The sequence below is a fragment of the Polypterus senegalus genome, chromosome 4 (genome assembly GCF_016835505.1).
Source record: "Polypterus senegalus isolate Bchr_013 chromosome 4, ASM1683550v1, whole genome shotgun sequence".
NCBI lineage: Eukaryota > Metazoa > Chordata > Cladistia > Polypteriformes > Polypteridae > Polypterus > Polypterus senegalus.
This window is the reverse complement of record NC_053157.1, coordinates 113,369,078-113,388,728: the sequence shown is the minus strand read 5'-3', so window position 1 is coordinate 113,388,728 and position 19,651 is coordinate 113,369,078. Positions and strand designations below refer to the sequence as shown.

General features: G+C 38.6%; 1 protein-coding gene across 2 annotated transcripts in view; it reads right to left on the bottom strand.

The window, feature by feature from the left end:
* Nucleotides 1–14,655, bottom strand: part of spata18 (spermatogenesis associated 18) — a 36,436-nt gene extending 21,781 nt beyond the window's left edge. Inside the window, exons 1-3 of one of the 2 annotated variants that reach the window (XM_039751189.1) lie at nt 14,427–14,655; nt 10,103–10,208; nt 1,395–1,510 (exon numbers count right to left, since the gene is read on the bottom strand). In XM_039751189.1, coding sequence (XP_039607123.1) covers nt 1,395–1,510; nt 10,103–10,208; nt 14,427–14,513 — 309 coding nt within the window. In that variant the 5' untranslated portion in view covers nt 14,514–14,655. The remainder of the gene's footprint in view (nt 1–1,394; nt 1,511–10,102; nt 10,209–14,426) is intronic. The other variant, XM_039751188.1, reaches the window with a different exon arrangement.
* Nucleotides 14,656–19,651: the final 4,996 nt, after the last annotated feature.

The window sequence follows — 19,651 nt, the reverse complement described above, 5'->3', positions numbered from 1 at the left end:
ATGAGGGTGGCCTGAGGGCCCAACGACCTCTAGTGGGCCCTGTGCTCACTGCTCGGCACCGTGCAGCTCAATTGGCATTTGCCATAGAATACCAGAATTTGCAGGTCCACCACTGGCGCCCTGTGCTTTTCACAGATGAGAGCAGGTTCACCCTGAGCACATGTGACAGATGTGAAAGGGTCTGGAGAAGCCATGGAGAATGTTATGCTGCCTGTAACATCATTCAGCGTGGGTCAGTGATGGTCTGGGGAGACATATCCATGGAGGGACGCACAGACCTCTACAGGCTAGACAATGGCACCTTGACTGCCATTAGGTTTCGGGATAAAATCCTTGGACCCATTGTCAGACCCTGTGCTGGTGCAGTGGATCCTGGGTTCCTCCCCGTGCATGACAATGCCCGGCCTCATGTGCTGAGAGTGTGCAGGCAGATCCTGGACAATGAAGGAATTGATACTATTGACTGGCTGCCATGCTTGCCTGACCTAAATCCAATAGGGACATTATGTTTTGGACCATCTGACGCCGCCAGGTTGCACCTCATACTGTCCAGGAGCTCAGTGATGCCCTGGTCCAGATCTGGAAGGAGATCTCCCAGGACTACATCTGTTGTCTAATTAGTAGCATGCCCCTGCTACGTGGGGGCCATACAAACTACTGAGTACAATTTCGAGTTGCTGCAATGAAATTTTGGCAAAATGGACTAGCCTAACGCATCATTTTATCACTTTGATTTTTGCGGTGTCTTTGAATTCAGCCCTCTGTAGGTTGATAATTTTCATTTCCATCAAACAACGTGACATCCTTTCATTCCTAACACACATCAGTATAAATATCCAGCATGATTTTTTCTGACTGAGATCTGATGTGTTTTCAAAGTGTTCCTTTTATTTTAGTTTGAGCGGTTTACTTATAATTTTTTGTAAGAATGCTATCTGATTTACTTGATTTAATGTTCTTTCTTTGCCTGATAAGTAGACATGAGAAGTGACTGTCACTTGCAAGTGGATTTCTGGAAGATAAGACATTTATTGAAACTGACTAGCTGACTGCTAGAAATATCTGCTTAAAATTATTGAAGAAGTACTGAAGATTATTAAGTTTATTTTTTTTCTTTGTTATGCCTTCAGTACTGAATGTACAAGGATTCCACCTCATTTCTTTTAACTTGAGAAGAAAACAAACTAAGAAACCAAGCACAGTGACCACAAATCCTTCCACAGCGGACCGTGCAATCCTTAATAATTCACTTAACTTGTTTGTGACATAAATAAAGAAAAATGCAACTTTCATGGGAATTTGCTCTTTTAACAATAAAATATGATTTGAATGGTGAGCTCCATCAGAAGCACCAAATAATAATGAGGTGGACAGATTAACATGAGCTATAGTACCTGAATAAGACTGAAACTTGTGTCACTTGTCACTCCTGAAGATGCAATGGAAAAGCAAGATCCCAGCCATGGTAAGAAACGCGATTTGAGGGTATCTACACCAGCATAATGGCCCCCTGCAAACAAAAAAAAAATTCTGGGTTATACATAAAAACTAGAAAAAGGGCAGCTACAGTAAACATCTAAAATGAAGCCTAATCATTATCTACTTGATCTTTAAATAACTTTAACCAGATTTTCATTATTTTTTATTTTATGCAATAAATGAGCTAATCAGAATTGTTATGTTTATATTTAAACAATGATCTGCAACTGGTAATGTCAAAATGAGCAAAAACAGCCAGCACCTAAACTCAGATTCAACAGTTTAAGCTTGCCAATTTTGTTTCTAAACTGCTCTCATTTTCCACATCTGTTCTTCAGTTAATATTAGTGTCCTTGCAGAAGCCCCTAAAAAAGGTCAGTGAGGAGACTTCAAGGGTCTGTCTATCAATTTATTTTCAAATCTAGTTACTGCAGCAGTACACAGCATCAGTGTGCTACACCCCTCCTAATAGCATTATGCACATGACAGAAAACAAGGCTGAAGAAGGTGCCAGTCCACTATAGGGCATAGTCATGCACATGCCAACAGTCACACCTGTTCACTCCTCAGTATGTGGGAGGGAAATTGAACTATCTGCACAAAAAGTCACACAAACTATAAGTAGGCAGTATCTGGGCCAGGATTTCAAGCTCAGGACTCTGATCTGCAAAGTAGCACTACTAACCACTGGGCTACCCTGTCGCCCTTTAACTACGTTTCTTTTTTAAACAAACTAAATTGAAGCAGAATCTATTTATTATTCATTTGAGCAAATGAATTTATCAGCAAACATTGGATTGGTCCAAAATGTTACAATTTACTATAAAAATCTGCTGCTCCTCATAAAAACTGAAATTGTCTGGGTTTAAATACATACAATAAAAAAATCTTCCTGAATATACTAAATACAGTCTGACATTTACAATTTTCCTAAAAACACTCCACTCAAAAGGATTGCCATATACACATTTTAGCCATTACATAAACAAGAACTAATCGCTGTTTAATTGGAAGGACGATAAGATAAACCATTTTCTCTTAGGCAACATGTTGTGGTTAGCATTCCTGCCTAATAGCTTCAGGGTCTTGGGTGTAGCCCAATCATTCTTTGTGTGGTGTTTGAAGGTTCCTGCAGTGTCTATGTGTGTTTTCTCCATTTGAAGATTTACTAGTTACATTTATTGACAGGTCACTACAGGCCTAGTGACCTGAAACGAAAACTGGACTCCTTTGGTACTGTGTCTCTCTGGGAAAATCCTTGGGTACCATTGGTTTGACTTTGTGTCGAATGAGTGGTTCCTCATCGAGTCCCGAATGAAGCACATTACCTCCATTGTGAGGGAGCGTCAGTTACGGCACTACGGCCATGTGGCGCATTTACCCGAGGGTGATCCAGCTTGTAAGATCCTCATTGTTGGGGACCCGAGTGGCTGGACCAGGTCGAAGGGTCGCCCACGTAACACCTGGCTGCAGCAGATAGAGGGTAAATTCCGGAGGGTGGGACTGGACCGCGTGTCTGCCTGGGGGGTTGCCAACCGGGATCCTGACTTGTTTCGCCGTGTAGTGGGTGTGGCAACGCACTGTACCAGTGCATGCTCTCAGTTCCACTTCACATGCGCCAATAGTAACAACAGGATAATGAGTCTGATTGTTGTGCTCATGTGACATGAGAATTTTTAGAGATACCACTTGTGACATTTCACCTCCCAACTTTGTTAAATTCACATTAATTTCTTTTCCTTATTTTGAGAGGAAAATGAAATTGCAGTTGATTAATAGTATAATTTGCTATGATGTGTCTAACAATACAAAAATTCTGTGCACAGTACATTGGTGGTACTTTAGTATTTTAGAAAACAAAATGCCTGGAATTAGCAATTTTTTGTAGCTTAAACTATACTTTTATTACATAAGTTAAAAATTAATATCATGTTTCAGTCAGCACTGTTCACAATTGGGTTTCATGTCTTTCTTGTTAAATTTTGTATCACTTAAATGTATTAATGTTTATTGTATTTATTCTGTATATTTTTCAGTGTTTATGTTAGAAAATGGGAATGGCCTTAGTTATGTCCCTTGTGCTTTGTGGGTGTCCCACAAGAGGCGGGGCCACCTGCCCATCACTGCCAGTAATGGCCCTCCTCCCTATTTAAGGGAGAGCTTCCCCATGATTCCTCACGGTTTTAGTGATGTTACTGTGCTATTCCTTTGCTATGCGTTTTCCGGATTTTCATCCCTGTTCATTGTGTGCTTTCTGATTTGTTGAACCTCTGATTTGTCTTGACTATGATTTTTAGATTTTGTATTGGGACTGTGTCATTTGATATTTTTGAACCTCTGCTCTGTTTTGACCATGATTTGAAATTCTGTATTGGGACTTTGTTTACTGTGTATCACCTTGCCTTTTCAGGCATATTCTTTGTGCTCTTTGGAGCTTTGTGCTTGCACAAACATTTTTATAAGATAAACCTTTTATTTTTATCAAGCTTTTTCTTGGTCTTTTGGGTTCCTAGACAGGATATTCGGACAGTGTTTTCCTCTTCTAGTTGGCAATTTTGGAAGTGTTTTGGGCTGCTGTGTATAATGTTGCTTTTATTGATTTGTAGTTGGTGTCAAATTAGATTAAGCTTTAACTTGCAGCCTAATTTAAATACAATGGTTATTCATTGCTCAGCACTTTTTGCTATTATTAAGTGTTTTTTTTTTTGTTGTCTTATTGCATACTCTGTTCAATGTAGTACGTGTCAGAAAAATTGTTAAAGCAGAAAAATATTTTTTTTGTCGGTATGAAAAAGTAAAGTAACATACATTTACATGAGGACAGCATTTACAAGTTACCTGAAGTTTTTGTGGCCTGCTAATGTTGTAGAACCAGGAACATCACACCCACAGGTAACTAGAAGTCTTTCAGTTACATGGAGACATTGTATTACTCCAAACTATAACTGCACAAATCTGATTGCTCATTTCAACAAAAAATGTGTAAATAATCTAGCCTTCCATTTCTAAAATTGCTGAATTCAATCTAGGAAGGTTTGGACCAGAGACTTTCCTGACAGCATTGGGCTCAGTCATTAATCCTGGCTGGATGGAGCATCCTATGGCTGGTATAAAAATAAAATCAACATCTGTGACAACAGGTAATATCATATTGTAAAAACATTCATTACCCATAAACAAAAAAAAAACAGTACATGTCTGTGTGTTGTTTGTGTGTCCATCCAGTTGCAATGTCTGTCATTCCAAAAGATGGCACATCACAAACATTTTTAGTAATAAAATACATTGCATCGGTCATTCCAATATATGGCACATCAGAAATAATTCATGCAAATCCCATAGCAAATGGCATATAACTGAGACATCTGCATTGCGTGGTGTACTGCAAATGTTAATTCTGAGGTGTAAATTGATTACATAGATTTCAACACGTCTTAGACAGGTGGCAGAGCAAGTATTTTTATTTAGTCCTAAATCAACTTGAAAATCAAAAGAAATGAATTTCAGGAAGTCACTTCCAGACAGACCCACCAAATCAAAAATCTAATTAAAAGGGCAGGCCAAGTTATGGGACACACTGTAGACTCCCTGGAGGTAGTAGCAAAGGATAGAATGAAAGTAAAACTGAGTGCCTTTATAAACAATGTTGCACATACCCTCTCTGACACACAAATACTGAGTACTTGCAGCCAGCAAATTATTCAGCAGAAGTGTGTCAAGAAACACTACTGGGGCTCCTTTATACAAACAGCAATACGCCTGCATAATGCCTCAATGTGACTGCAAAAGCCATGTTAGAAATTTTCTTTCTTTATGTTTATTCCACTGTGTGCTCAGACCAAAGTGTGTGTGTGTGTATTTATTTATTTACTTACTAACTTACAGTGGGATGCAAAAGTTTGGGCAACCTTGTTAATAGTCATTATTTTCCTGTATAAATCGTTGGTTGTTACGATAAAAAATGTCAGTTAAATATATCATATAGGAGACACACATAGTGATAATTGAGAAGTGAAATGAAGTTTATTGGATTTACAGAAAGTGTGCAATAATTGTTCAAACAAAATCAGGCAGGTGCATAAATTTGGGCACCGTTGTCATTTTATTGATTCCAAAACTTTTAGAACTAATTATTGGAACTCAAATTGGCTTGGTAAGCTCAGTGACCCCTGACCTACATACACAGGTGAATCCTATAAAGAGAAAGAGTATTTAAGGGGGTCAATTGTAAGTTTTCCTCCTCCTTTAATTTTCTCTGAAGAGTAGCAACATGGGGGTCACAAAACAACTCTCAAATGACCCGAAGACAAAGATTGCTCACCATCATGGTTTAGGGGAAGGATACAGAAAGCTGTCCCAGAGATTTAAGCTGTATGTTTCCACAGTTAGGAACATATTGAGGAAATGGAAGACCACAGGCTCAGTTCAAGTTAAGGCTCAAGTGGCAGACCAAGAAAGATTTCGGATAGACAGAAGCGACGAATGGTGAGAACAGTCAGAGTCAACCCACAGACCAGCACCAAAGACCTACAACATCATCTTGCAGCAGATGGAGTCACTGTGCATCGCTCAACCATTCGCACTTTACACAAGGAGATGCTGTATGCGAGAGTGATGCAGAGGAAGCCTTTTCTGCCCACAGCACAAACAGAGCCGCTTGAGGTATGCTCAAGCACATTTGGACAAGCCAGCTTCATTTTGGAATAAGGTGCTGTGGACTGATGAAACTAAAATTGAGTTATTTGGGCATAACAAGGGCGTTATGCATGGAGGAAAAAGAACACAGCATTCCAAGAAAAACACCTGCTACCTACAGTAAAATATGGTGGTGGTTCCATCATGCTGTGGGGCTGTGTGGCCAGTGCAGGGACTGGGAATCTTGTCAAAGTTGAGGGACGCATGGATTCCACTCAGTATCAGCAGATTCTGGAGACCAATGTCCAGGAATCAGTGACAAAGCGGAAGCTGTGCCGGGGCTGGATCTTTCAACAAGACAACGACCCAAACACTGCTCAAAATCCACTAAGGCATTCATGCAGAGGAACAAGTACAACGTTCTGAATGGCCATCTCAGTCCCCAGACCTGAATATAATTGAAAATCTGTGGTGTGAGTTAAAGAGAGCTGTCCATGCTCGGAAGCCATCAAACCTGAATGAACTAGAGATGTTTTGTAAAGAGGAATGGTCCAAAATACCTTCAACCACAATCCAGACTCTCATTGGAACCTACAGGAAGCGTTTAGAGGCTGTAATTTCTGCAAAAGGCGGATCTACTAAATATTGATTTCATTTCTTTTTTGTGGTGCCCAAATTTATGCACCTGCCTGATTTTGTTTGAACAATTATTGCACACTTTCTGTAAATCCAATAAACTTCATTTCACTTCTCAAATATCACTGTGTGTGTCTCCTATATGATATATTTAACTGACATTTTTTATCGTAACAACCAACGATTTATACAGGAAAATAATGACTATTAACAAGGTTGCCCAAAGTTTTGCATCCCACTGTATTTATGTATTTAAAGTACTTCTGTAAAAACCTAAATTTCCCCTATGGACAAATAAAGTTCTATCTGTCTATCTAAAACTGTGAACCTTTATTATTCATAATAATGAATTATTCCATTATTTGCTTCAGCCAAAAGTATTGGTAATTTTTTTTATTTATTTTGAGTTATTAATAGTTTAATTGTGCATCCAGGTTTAACTTATAAATATGCACACCTTACATAACTAGTCTGACTAGTCAAAATTCAGCTGAGCAACTGAGCATAGTATACTATATCGCTGAACAAGTGTTGGACAAGAAGTCCTGGTTCACAATCAGCATTCCAATACATCTCAGAGGTGTTTAAAAACTTGTCAAAACTAAGTCTTTTTTTAACCTGGCTTCGGTCAAAGGGGCTCATTCATGCTGAAAGAAAAAGGGCCTTCCCTAATCTGTTGTCACAAAGATACAAGTGCACAATTGTTTAAAATGACATTGTATGCTGTAGCATCAACAGTAACCATCATTGGAACTAAGGAGCCTAGCCAAAACCCTGAAAAACAGTCCCAGACCTTTATCCCTACTCCACCAAACTTTATAGTAGGTACTGTGCAGTCCAGAAGGTAGCATTCTTCTGGCATCCTCCAAACCCAGATTCGTCCATCAGATAGTGAAGTGAGATTCTTCACTCCATGGCACATGTTTCCACTGCTCAACAGTCCAATGACGGCGTACTTTACACATTGCCAGCTGTACTTGGCATTTCAGATAGTTGTCTTAGGCTTGGGTGCATCTGCTCAGCTATAGAAACCCATTTCATGAAGCTCCCAGTTCTGATGATACTTCCAGACATATTTTGCAACTCTGTTGTGAGTGATGCAACAAGAGTATAGGGGATTTTTACTCAATATGTGCTTTAGCACTCGGTGACCCCACTCTGTTTGGGCTACTACTCATGGATGAGCTGTTGTTACTCCTAAGTGCTGCCACTTCACAATATTTGCAAATGCTGTAAGTCACCTTGGAAAAATGCATCAGTTAAACAATAAGTAATAATATTATTAGGTCACTGAAGCTGCTTACTCATGAACATGCTATATACAATTGTAAATGAGTAAATCATTCCTGCTTTTGTCGATGGTCATTGCAAAACAGTTTTACATAGAAGTGTATTCTTTTGAATTGAAATGAGTAATCAGTAACAATAATGTAAAATCTGAGCATGTATTACTATCATTAGAGGTTTATGATTTTCACTTATCTATGTAATTTATTCAAGTGTTTCTTTTTATGTATTTCAACAGTATCTTCAAGTTTGTGCACACTTTTTTTCCATAGCCTTAGGCAGACAAAGTTCTAACACATCAAGTTTAATTACAAACAGCAAAGGCATTTACAGGCTATACATTTAGGAGGCTTGTAATAAACTGAATGTTTTTACTTTTGGAGTTGTTTTCTCTAGTGCCTGAAGAGGAGGAAAATAACTGCTGGTACTATGCTTTGGAGGCTTCACTATTGAGGTTCCCCATTTAAAGTCTGCAGTCGTGAATGTTTTTGTAAAGAGTTTCAAAGACGGGTGGAGAGAGGGGAGCAAACAACACACATGTAAATTTAAATTCTGTCCCCCTTGTTTTGGATCTGAGGAAACATCTTAACAACTCTACTTCTTTCTCCCTGCCTTTTTGCTTCTGGCGAAGCAAGACCAACTCTCACAGCCACAGCATCTAGCACTGGCACTCGTGCTTTATAGCACTTTCTAACCATGGAGCTTCTCTGAATTTTCTCTTTTCCATTTCACTGTACATGGCAACTGTGATTCTGTGGAATTTTTTCTGTCCAGGACATCACCTTTTCTTCAGTCATACATCCACCCTATTGTCTGCTGATGCTCTCAGTCACTTCTGATTCATTCTTCATTTGCCTAAAGACCCCTATGAGTGCCATTCAGAGCATGCAAGTTATCATTATATTAATAAATAGCAACAAATGAAAAAATTACCAACAAATTATATATACATATATATAAATATAGTTATGCTTGTTTACAGTTCATCTGGAAATTCATAATATGTTTGTATTGTGATTTGAAAAAGAAATAAAGGCATATTATGTACTACTGGAAAGATGGAAATCCTTTCTTTTTATAGACATTAGGGATTAAAACAGTATCTTCCGTGTTATTTTAGAAATAATTGTCTATATATCACTTATTATATAAAGTTATAATGTTACAGACAGTAACAGATAAACTGATATTTGATGCAGAGTATGCTGGGAAATTGAGCTCTGGTCTCTCTCCTGTTCACACAAGGGTGTTTCTAGCGAGGATGGACTCCTCTTTCATTATTTTCCACTACTAAGGCCTAGTACTTCAGGATGTTTCCCCCTAAGCCTTTCAGTCAACCGCCATTACACCTGACCCCACTTTCTATTGTGTGAGTGTTGTGCATACATTGTGGCACCCAGAAGCTTATATGGACTGAGTCACAACTGTAAATTGGACAGTGGGTGTGAGGCATGTGCTGGAGACAACCATACTCAGGCCTGGCTCCAGAAGAGATTCAAATCAAGAGCATCCATTTGGTAGTTTGTGCCACTAAATTTGCTCAGACATGATATTAATTGGTTTCTTATGCATACTGAATAATCTCCATTTTATTGATCCTTCCACTTTGCATGCTGGCTTATATTTATTCCAGGTTTTAGGGAGCCAGGCTCTCTCATGTAAGCATCATACACAAGGCAAGGCAAGGCACACTTACTCATACCAAGCCGGTTTAGAGTCAATACTAAAAAACAAGCAAGTAATGTATTTGATTTCTCAAGGTTCAAGGAAAAAATTAATAGCACTTTCCTAAAAAAATACAATATTTCTGAACATTAATCCCAATATTTATAGTTCACTGTCTCCAGATTTTTTAATAACTTCCACCATGATATGAAGGTGACAAGTAAAGTCTGGTTTACTTAAAATGGCATTTGTGCTAGTGAGTGATGTACCTTAAACTGCTGAACAATACACATTCTGCTGAAGTGGGCACTGCATCTTACTGCACTGAGCTGTTAAATCAGAGCCTGTAAACTTGGTATGCCCCAATACAACAATGGTTTAAAATAACAAAAACCCTTACCTTCTCTAGCAGTTAAATTTAATATTGTAAAAAGCTGCCCTTGAACTTTGGATGTCAGCTCCAAGAGTTCACAGCACCGGTTCAGGTTCTGGTCACATGAAACAAGCTGCAAAGAAATAACCATATACATCAGTGCAATGCAAGTAGCATTTTTTTCTGTGGTATGAATTTACAAATTCAACAAATGATCCCACTCACACAGATTTGGATTTGGAATTGCCAATAAAGTTAATCCACACTTCTTTGGGAATGTGGGAGGAAAAAGGTGAGGAGAACATGAAAACTTCCACCATGACAACATGTAGGTGAAGGTTTAAAACCTTGGACACTGGATCCACGAGACAGCAGTGCTGCCCACTATACTCCATAAATACAATATACATGTACAGTAAGTAACTAACAATCAAGCCAATTTTTATATTGCACAGCAAAGTCAACATCTGTGATGGTGAGAATAGTTGAAGGTGATGGATGTTAGCAGACATACAGAATTGTTTATCAAAATCCAGATTTTGTATCTCTTATAGGCAGAACACATTCTGTGATTTAGATAAAGGCAGTAAGGGTCTTTTGGCAGTTAACAAATAGAATGCATTACATGTAACCAATTAGAAGCACACTCTTAGTCATAGTGATCATTAAGAATTATGAGCTGCAGCTAAATACAGTGTTTCTGTAGAAAATCTTCACCAAAAACCTTCCACGTTTCAAGAGGTATACTGCATTAAAAGAATTTTATGGTCACAGGTATACATATGACATAAAATCTTTAAAATGAAGCATTTTTGAAAAACTGCCTTTTAAACTGTCTTTTAAAGTGCTTGTGACACACACACTTTCTGTATTTTACCAAATGGCTCATGAAGCAGGCTGAATATCTTAATTATTTCTTGTATATGTAGAAATGTTATTTTGTGACAGTTGTATACACACATACACATGCGCAGAGAGCAAGGTAAAACCGGAGTCCAATTCCTTGTATGTCTGCATATACTTGGCCAATAAAGATGATTCTGATTCTGATTAAAGGTTTTACCGAGGTTGACAAAATCTTAATGTTTATCTGCTGCTCACAATATATAATTTTTCTAACCCCACTGAATACCAAAATGTTCCTTTCATCAGTTGCTGAATATACATCTTGTCAGCAACAAGACACCACACACTGAACATGTTTTACCAAATGAAGCTCTGAATATTATTTGTGACAGGCTTAGTAAAGTCAAATTTGGTCAAAAATTTTAGACTTTACTGCCAATATTCCACAGTCACTCGTATTCTCACTAGTTCCATGTTTGCTGTGCAGTGCACAAATGTGTTTGAATTTTTACTATACTTCATAGATGTCCATACACAAAAACACATACATATTGTTACACGAGTGTCAGAGGGTCACCTTCCAGGCTTGTCTGAGCACTACCACCCTGGAATACCAGGGGGCGTGAACGCTGACTCTCTTGTCATCAACAGCTCAGAGATGATGCCTACAGAGAGGAAGCTGACCACACCCCTTCCGATCTAGGAGCTATAAAAGCAAGACAAACCAGAAAGGTGGCATCTCAATCGATATGGAGCTCTGACCCTAAAACTGCACCACTCTTAAGAGCCTGAAAATTCTCAGCCAACAGCACTTGTTATTGTCAGTTTCTTTGCTTTTTACGAAAATGGGGTTGTCCTGCTAGCACCCCAACATTTCTTCTTGACTCCTGTCATACCCTCAACCGAGTATGTATGTATATACAGTATATATATAAAATTTGCCTTTCAAGTTCAGGACCTCATGGATCTGATGCCTACCCTACAAGTGCTGTTCACAAGGGATATATACACATTAACTTTTAAAGCATGTTATTTCACACAGTCAACTACAAATCAAGTCACAAGCAACAGAAAAATAATGTAAAGTCATCTCTTTTGCAGCATCTGATTCAGAGAAGTGTATTTAAAAGAAAAAAAAAACTTTTGGCTTTTACTAGTCCTCTAAAATACAAATTCCAAATAAAAACTGTGTTACATAACTAGTGCGGTTTTTCCTTTGCATTTCAGAGGTGAATGTACAGTAGTGTGAGTGAGTGTGCATACACATTGGAGTGTATCCCCAGAGAGTCTGCTAGTTTCCTGCCAGACACTGCAATTGTAATTGGCTCAGACACACTGCAGAAATTGTAGAAAATGCAAACAAATTATAAAAACAACAGTTTGCACTAGTTGCAATGAATTAAACATTTTCTCACAGAATTCAGTGATATCTTTGCTTTTTAAATGGCTTTATGACAACAACTTCTTTGGCAAGAAAACAAAATCACCTGGTTAAGGAACTCAGTGTTTTCTAGGCATTTTATATGTAATATTGCACAAAAATACAACGTATACTTTAGAGATACAAGAAGAAATGTATCAGTATACATTTGTAAAATTGAAAAATTCAGTGATTTTTCTTTTTTAATTTGTGTTGTGGGAATATGCTAAGAAAAACAAATTCCAGTCAAAAGTTAACATTTCTATTTTTCTCAACAAGGAATGTACCTTTTCTTATTTTTTTTTTTTCCTAAAACATAAATACAAACAAAAGCAATAATTCCACTAGTAAATGAATACTCTTTATTCAGGCGTTGGCTAATTTTCCTTATCTGTTTATTCCAAAACAGAATCCTGACAGCGCAGAGTGCACAGTAAGAATCAACCCTACACTGGTCACCAGTGTGTTGTGTCACAGACATTCTCATCTATCCAGCCATCTAGTCCTCTCAAGCACATGCAAATGACCTCCCTTGAATAAGATGCCAGGGTACACTCCTGTAGTTGACAATCAAGCTAAACTGGATATCTTTTTGGTATGAATGGAAACCAAAATATCCAAAGACATCTCACTTTAGATACCGAGAAATTGTGCAAACTAGCTTCACATACTGACTAAACCACAATCTACACCCTAGAGTGGACAGTAGCATGCTGCTACTATGTGTCCTTGTAGAGTTAAATCAAGTTCTAAGCACACACATGCCTAGTTTCACAATTTTTTTAGTTTGTTGTTGCTTAGATACTGGTGACATTGCTCTGTAGACATTACTCACCTTGGGACACTGTTTCTGTATGAAATGAAGATTGTCCATGCATTGTCTATACTAGATTATCCAATTTAGTTTTGGGCTAATAAAGCCTATCCAGCCATCATTATGCACAAATTAACCCTGGAGAGGGACCAATGTACTGGATGCACACCCACAGTCACCCACTAGTCCATTTTAAACTTGTCATTCAACTGAAACTGCACATCTTTGGAAAGAAAGGCAAATTAAAACCTTTTTAGACACAGAAGTGAACATGCAAACTGCACACGGACAGAATCCCGAGTGTGATTTAAGCCTATGAAGCAGTAGCGACAACCATTACACTGATCAGTGACGCTTGCTTAAAATGTTAATACATATAGACAAACTACTGTTTCGTTTTTATGATGCTATTCATATCATAAATGGGATTCTTTGCATATTAAATCATACTACACAGAGACAAGGCGGTTTAGCTTTACTAGAAAGTTTAAACCTCTTGCTGCGATACTTTAAAAGTACTTTACTGATCACGATGTTCTTTTTAAATGTTTTAAATGCATCCATGTACTATACTTGACCGTCTCAGTATATGTGAATGGTGACGGGCACAGGATACCAACTCCGAACGAGGTGGCCGATATTTTTTTCATTACTATTGTTATGAGAGATGAAACAATTAAATCAAAGTCGCTTAGAAAATACAGCATTTTGCAATAAATGTAAATAAGGTGCGCGACTTCGGTTAATATCCTACAATAGCATCATTGTTAGCGAGCGAGGTCAAAATCACGAGTGAAGGTCAGGCTGCACGGTTCGGCGTGGTCCCGCCCCTTCCTCCTGTCGATCACGCGTCGCTATGAGCTGCAGCCACTGCTCGACAGTTTTAAAAAGAAAGGCTTATCAATCTCCATGACAACGAGCGTCCGTAGTAACCAAACTTTTCCGGAGAATCAATGCACTTGAAGCTAGTTTCGTTGTATTTGTGTACCTTACGTTTATTTTTCCCTATTAATTGTAAACAAAACCACCCACCACCCCCATGGTGGTAAGTCAGAAAAACGAGGCGCTATTTAATTTTATAAACCCCAAAAATACAATAAAGATTTTTTTTTAAGAGTGCTTTTCTTTTCTTGTAACAATCTGCCTCCACTAAACTCGAAATTCTTGCTGCTGCTTTACCTTTCATTTTTCATGCAAGGCACAAGGAAAGTGACCCATAAAGTGCTGTGACAAAGCGGGCGTCGCGCGAACACGGGAAATCTTTTACTCACATGGTAGTCCTTGTACCAGCTCTCGAGTTTATCCTGCAGGATGCTGTACGTGGAGGTGTTCACCAGTCTCCTTAGCGAGTCAGCCATTGTCGCCTCCCCCCTCGGAAAGCGACAACCAAGAGAGATAATAGCGTCCTGCCGTCGGCGAAAGCGAAGGAGCGAATATCTGTGCCGCTGGGTGCCCTGCCTATTTATACACTGACGTGGGTTGCACTCCGATGCCACGCACGCCAAGCTCAGTTTTAGTTGTAGCAACACGCTTTCCTAACGAGTGGATTCCCTACTGATTTACGGGTGTGACGAAATACTCCCGCCGCCCCGCACGCTTCTCTTCTGCAGTGGAGGGGGTCAGTGGTGAGATGGGATGGGGGCTGTGATTTCATGCATCTGCTTGACCCCTCTCGTGTGCTGTCTATCAGATAGTCTAACTGAAACCGTGGCATCTAACCGTAACTCAAATTGCGCCTACATTCATATTTTCAATCGGTGCATCGGGCCCGTTTAAACTGTGCTTGTATCAGGATTATGCCGTGGGCGTGCATACGTTTTGCGTGGATTGCTATAAGAAAGTGTTAAAATACAATATTCCATCTGCAGGTTGCACTAGCGACCGGTCCAGTTTTTCAAGATTTACCATTAATTTGTCTGTGTGATCTTTATAATTCACCCATTACACCCAGCCTAGTTCTGCACGGCCGGTGTGTGTCCTTCGTGGGCTCCCAGGGCTTCAAGTGACTGTTTACCAAAACCAGAGCGCATGCTCAGTTGTCTGTATTACAGCACGTATTTCGCGGGTAGCCGTACTTTTCAGTATCGTTAATCAGGTAAAAAAATGGAGCGCTTTAGCTTGACGATCGTAACGTTTAACTTATACACACTGCTCTACTCTCACAGGTGTAATTGCACACCTTTTTAAGCATACTTGACAATACTACTACTCCTGCACATTCCCGCTGTTAATTAATTAAGCAGCTGTGTTCATCCGTCCATTTTCTATCCATCCCAAGACAGAGCTCCATTGTAGGGACATTCACTCCTATTGGTCCAGCTTTGACTCGCCAATTAACATGGTCATGCATGTATTTGTGAAAATCAATGAAGATATTGTGAAAATATGCATGACCAAGCCACATTCACTCTACCATGCCAATAAAGTTAATATGAATGTCTTAGGACTGTGTTGGAAAAATTTACATTACCCAGGGAAACTAACACAGACTAACAGGATATGTAAACACCACACAGGAGTCACACTTTTGGCTACATTATATATTGATCGAGAGATAAATTACGAAGTTGTTAAAAAAGGTGCAGTCACAACATAATGTATCTTCTCGTATGTATATTCAAACAAGTTCCAGACCTGTACTTACTTATCAAAGACTCTCAAGCTCTGTGTCTCAAATGGCATTACTTAGCATTCTTACCAGGGCCGTGGAGTTGGGGTCATAGTTTGGAGCAATTATTGGGTTATATGAGTCAGAGTCAGTAAAAATGTACCAACTCCAACTAAACGTAAATTGTAATATAATGTGTTAAAATTTCCAATTTAATTTATACTAGTTCAATTAAACTATTTTTATTCAACCCTTATGATATAAATATGACCTCTGCTTTAATTTTATAAAGTATTATTTAATAAATACTTAAACCACAGTGGCATTGCTGAGGGCTTTAAACGCAAACTTTAACAGATTAGAATGCTAAAAAGTAGGCCAATGATTCACAATGGCAGTGATGAAATGCCTTGCATCTTGTATTTTGAGTGATTCCAATCAACATTATAAATATATTAGTCTAACTACAAATAGAGGAATCACAGTTGGAGTCCGAGTTAGAGTCGGTGATACAATAATTTGAAGAGTCTGAGTTGGTGGTACCATAAATGGAGGAGTCAAAGTTGGAGTTGAAGATTTTGTGTACTGACTCAACAACCCTGATCCTTGCCCCCTTTTTTTAACCTTTGCTACAATCAGTGACTACTCTTTCCCAAAATAATTTGCCAGTGTTTAAATTTCCTGGTGTCTGCCATTGCTGTCTATATTGCTGTTTACACTCATACCTGCTCCTTGTGCCTCCTTATTCTTACAGATGAGCTACTAATATTTCATCAGTTTAACTTATCACTCCTTATCCTCCACCCCTCACTAATCTGAATCCATGTTCTTATTTTCTTAGGTATGATTTGAGTCCTCTGTGCTCCTAAATGGGTCTTTTCTCAAAGTAGTGTTAACCATGAATGCCAAAATACAGGTTAACATCTAGATGTCTGCAGTTTTGGTCAACATCATTTGATTTGTAAATAAACATCCATTCTTGCCATTCGGGCTTGCAACACATTCCAAAAAAAGTTGGGATGGGGGCAATTCAGGAGTAGTAATGAGGTATAATAACTAAATAATGATGTGATTTGAAACTGATGATGTTAACAGGTGATTGCAATCATGATTCGGTACAAAAGCAGCATCGAGGAAAGGCCTACTCCTTTAGGAGCAAAGATGGGCAGAGGATCGCCAGTTTACCACCAAGTGCAGGCAAAAATCTTTGAAATGATGAAGAAAAACGTTTCTCAAAGACAGATAGGAAGAGATTTGGGCATTTCTCCCTCTACAGTGCATAACATAGTGAAAAGAATCATGGAATCTGGAGACATTACCGTGCGCAAAGGCCAAGGGCGCAAGCCTAAACTGAATGGCCGTGATCTCCGAGCCCTCAGACGGCACTGCATTAAAAACCGTCATTCATCAATAAATGATATTACTGCGTGGGCTCAGGACTACTTCAGGAAGTCACTCTCAAGCACTACAGTACATAGTTACATTAGGAAATGCCAGCTAAAACTGTACTGTGCCAAAAGGAAGCCCTACATAAATAGTGTCCAGAAGCGCAGTCGACTTCTCTGGGCTCAGAGGCATCTGGGATGGTCCATTGTGCAGTGGAAACGTGTATTGTGGTCAGACGAATCGGTTTTTCACATCTTTTTTGGAAGAAATGGACGCCGTGTGCTGCGGACCAAAGAGGAAAAGGACCATCTAGACTGTTGCCAGATACAAGTCCAAAAGCCAGGGTCTGTCATGGTATGGGGTTGTGTCAGTGCCTTCGGCAAAGGTAACTTGTATTTCTGCGATGGCACCATCAATGCAAAGAAGTATATCTCAGTTTTGGAGGAACAAATGCTGCCTTCAAGACGTCATCTTTTCCAGGGACGCCCATGCTTATTTCAGCCAGACAATGCCAAACCACATACTGCGCGCATAACAAAGACATGGCTGCGTAAGAAGAGGGTGTGGATGCTTGACTGGCCTGCTTGCAGCCCTGATTTGTCTCCTATAGAGAATGTTTGGCGCATTTTGAAACGAAAAATGCGTCAACTAAGACCCCGTACTGTTGCGCACCTAAAACGTTGTTTGCAGGAAAAATGGGACAAACTAACACCTGCAACACTTAGTCACTTGATTTCTTCAATGCCTAAACGTCTTTTAAGTGTTGTTAAAAGACAGGGGAACTGTACAAAGTGGTAAATGCTGTACTGTCCCAACTTTTTTTGAAATGTGTTGCAAGCCTGAATGGCAAGAATGGATATTTATTTACAAAGCAAATGATGTTGACAAAAAATAACATGAATTATTTTGTGTTCATACTGTCTGCAATGAAATAAAATGTGAGGAGAATTTATAACTTGCTTTTTTCTTTTTTTATTCACATTTTCCACACTGTCCCAACTTTTTCTGATTTGGGGTTTTATATAATGTACACTCACCAGTTTTTAACAATAAACTATTGACAGGGTGAGTATATATGCATCTTGTGCAGAAATAAGAGAAGTAGTTTATAAGTTATCTGTGTCCACAACGTTAGTTAAAATGCTGTCTTTTTGCAGGAGAATCTAAAATATTCAATGAAAACAGCAAACCTCACAAAAATCAGAGCATTTTTGGAACCCAATCCATTCAAAGCTGGAATTTATCAAAGAAAGATTTTGCTAAACACAGAAACCAGTCCATGACAGTTTGCCAGTCTTGGACAAATACCCATAAAATAATCCACTCACATCAACACCTGTTATAATTGCTACTTAACATAACACATTTTTTAGGATGCAGAAGGAAAACTAAATTGGTACTTGGATGCATCTGAACTCTACAAACAGTGATGAGTCCAGTATTCAAAGCCAGGACTCTGGTAATGTGAAGCAACAATACTAACTGCTACAACAACAACATCTATTTCTATGCACATTTTCACTCAAAGGATGTAGCTCAAAGTGTTTTACAAGATGTCAAGGAAAAAGTTACAAGAAAAGAAAAGAATTAGAAACAAATAAAAATAAGAGTGAATAAACAGCATAGCAAATTAAATAATGGGAATATATCAAAACACAACGCTGTATAATCCTGTTGCCTTAAGTATAACTTTAAAATGATGTATAACAGGGTAGTATGCACTTTGAGGAACATATACAAGGTAGACATTTTACAGTTTTGAACAACATGCAGTTTACACATTTTATCACAATATAATCTATTTTAAAATATGCTTTCCTTGCCTCAGATACTTCATGACAAATATACAAAATAAAAGGCTTGCTTAGAATGTCACAATTACCCAAAGAAAAATGTTTTGTTAATTATGAAGTTAAAGAAAGAGTTTCTATTTCTGAGGTAAGGCAGCATAGTGGCACAGTGGTTGGCACCTCTACTTAATCTATCTAGCTCTATATTAATTTCTTTCATAGTTTCCTCACAAATACCAAAAACATTTACATTAGGCTGATTTGCAGCTCTAGGTCTGATGAGTAAGCACCCTATGCAGGGGCGGTTTCTGCCTTGAACCTCGTGCTATCCAGATAGGCTTCAGCTCCTTAGTATCGAAACGTGAGGATAGCAGAGAGAGTAGTATAAATTATATCATTGTAAACTAGCTCTGACTGGGAATGAGGTAATCATTTTAATATATGGAGTCAATAATGGGTCAATAGCAATGCATCAGAGATGATTTCAGAAAAAGCATCAACGGGCAAACTTTATTATAAGTTTGCTGACTTCTATCTGAGTATCAATCCTATGTGTAAAGTGGTTTTGGAAATCACCTTACAATTTCCAGTCAGGACAATGTGTATCCTGCAGGCTCCCTAGGTGGTTTATTAAAAATAATCTCTGGATTTCATTGTACCCTCATAATGTAGTTGAAGCAAATTATTAAGCCTGGTATTTGAATATTATCTT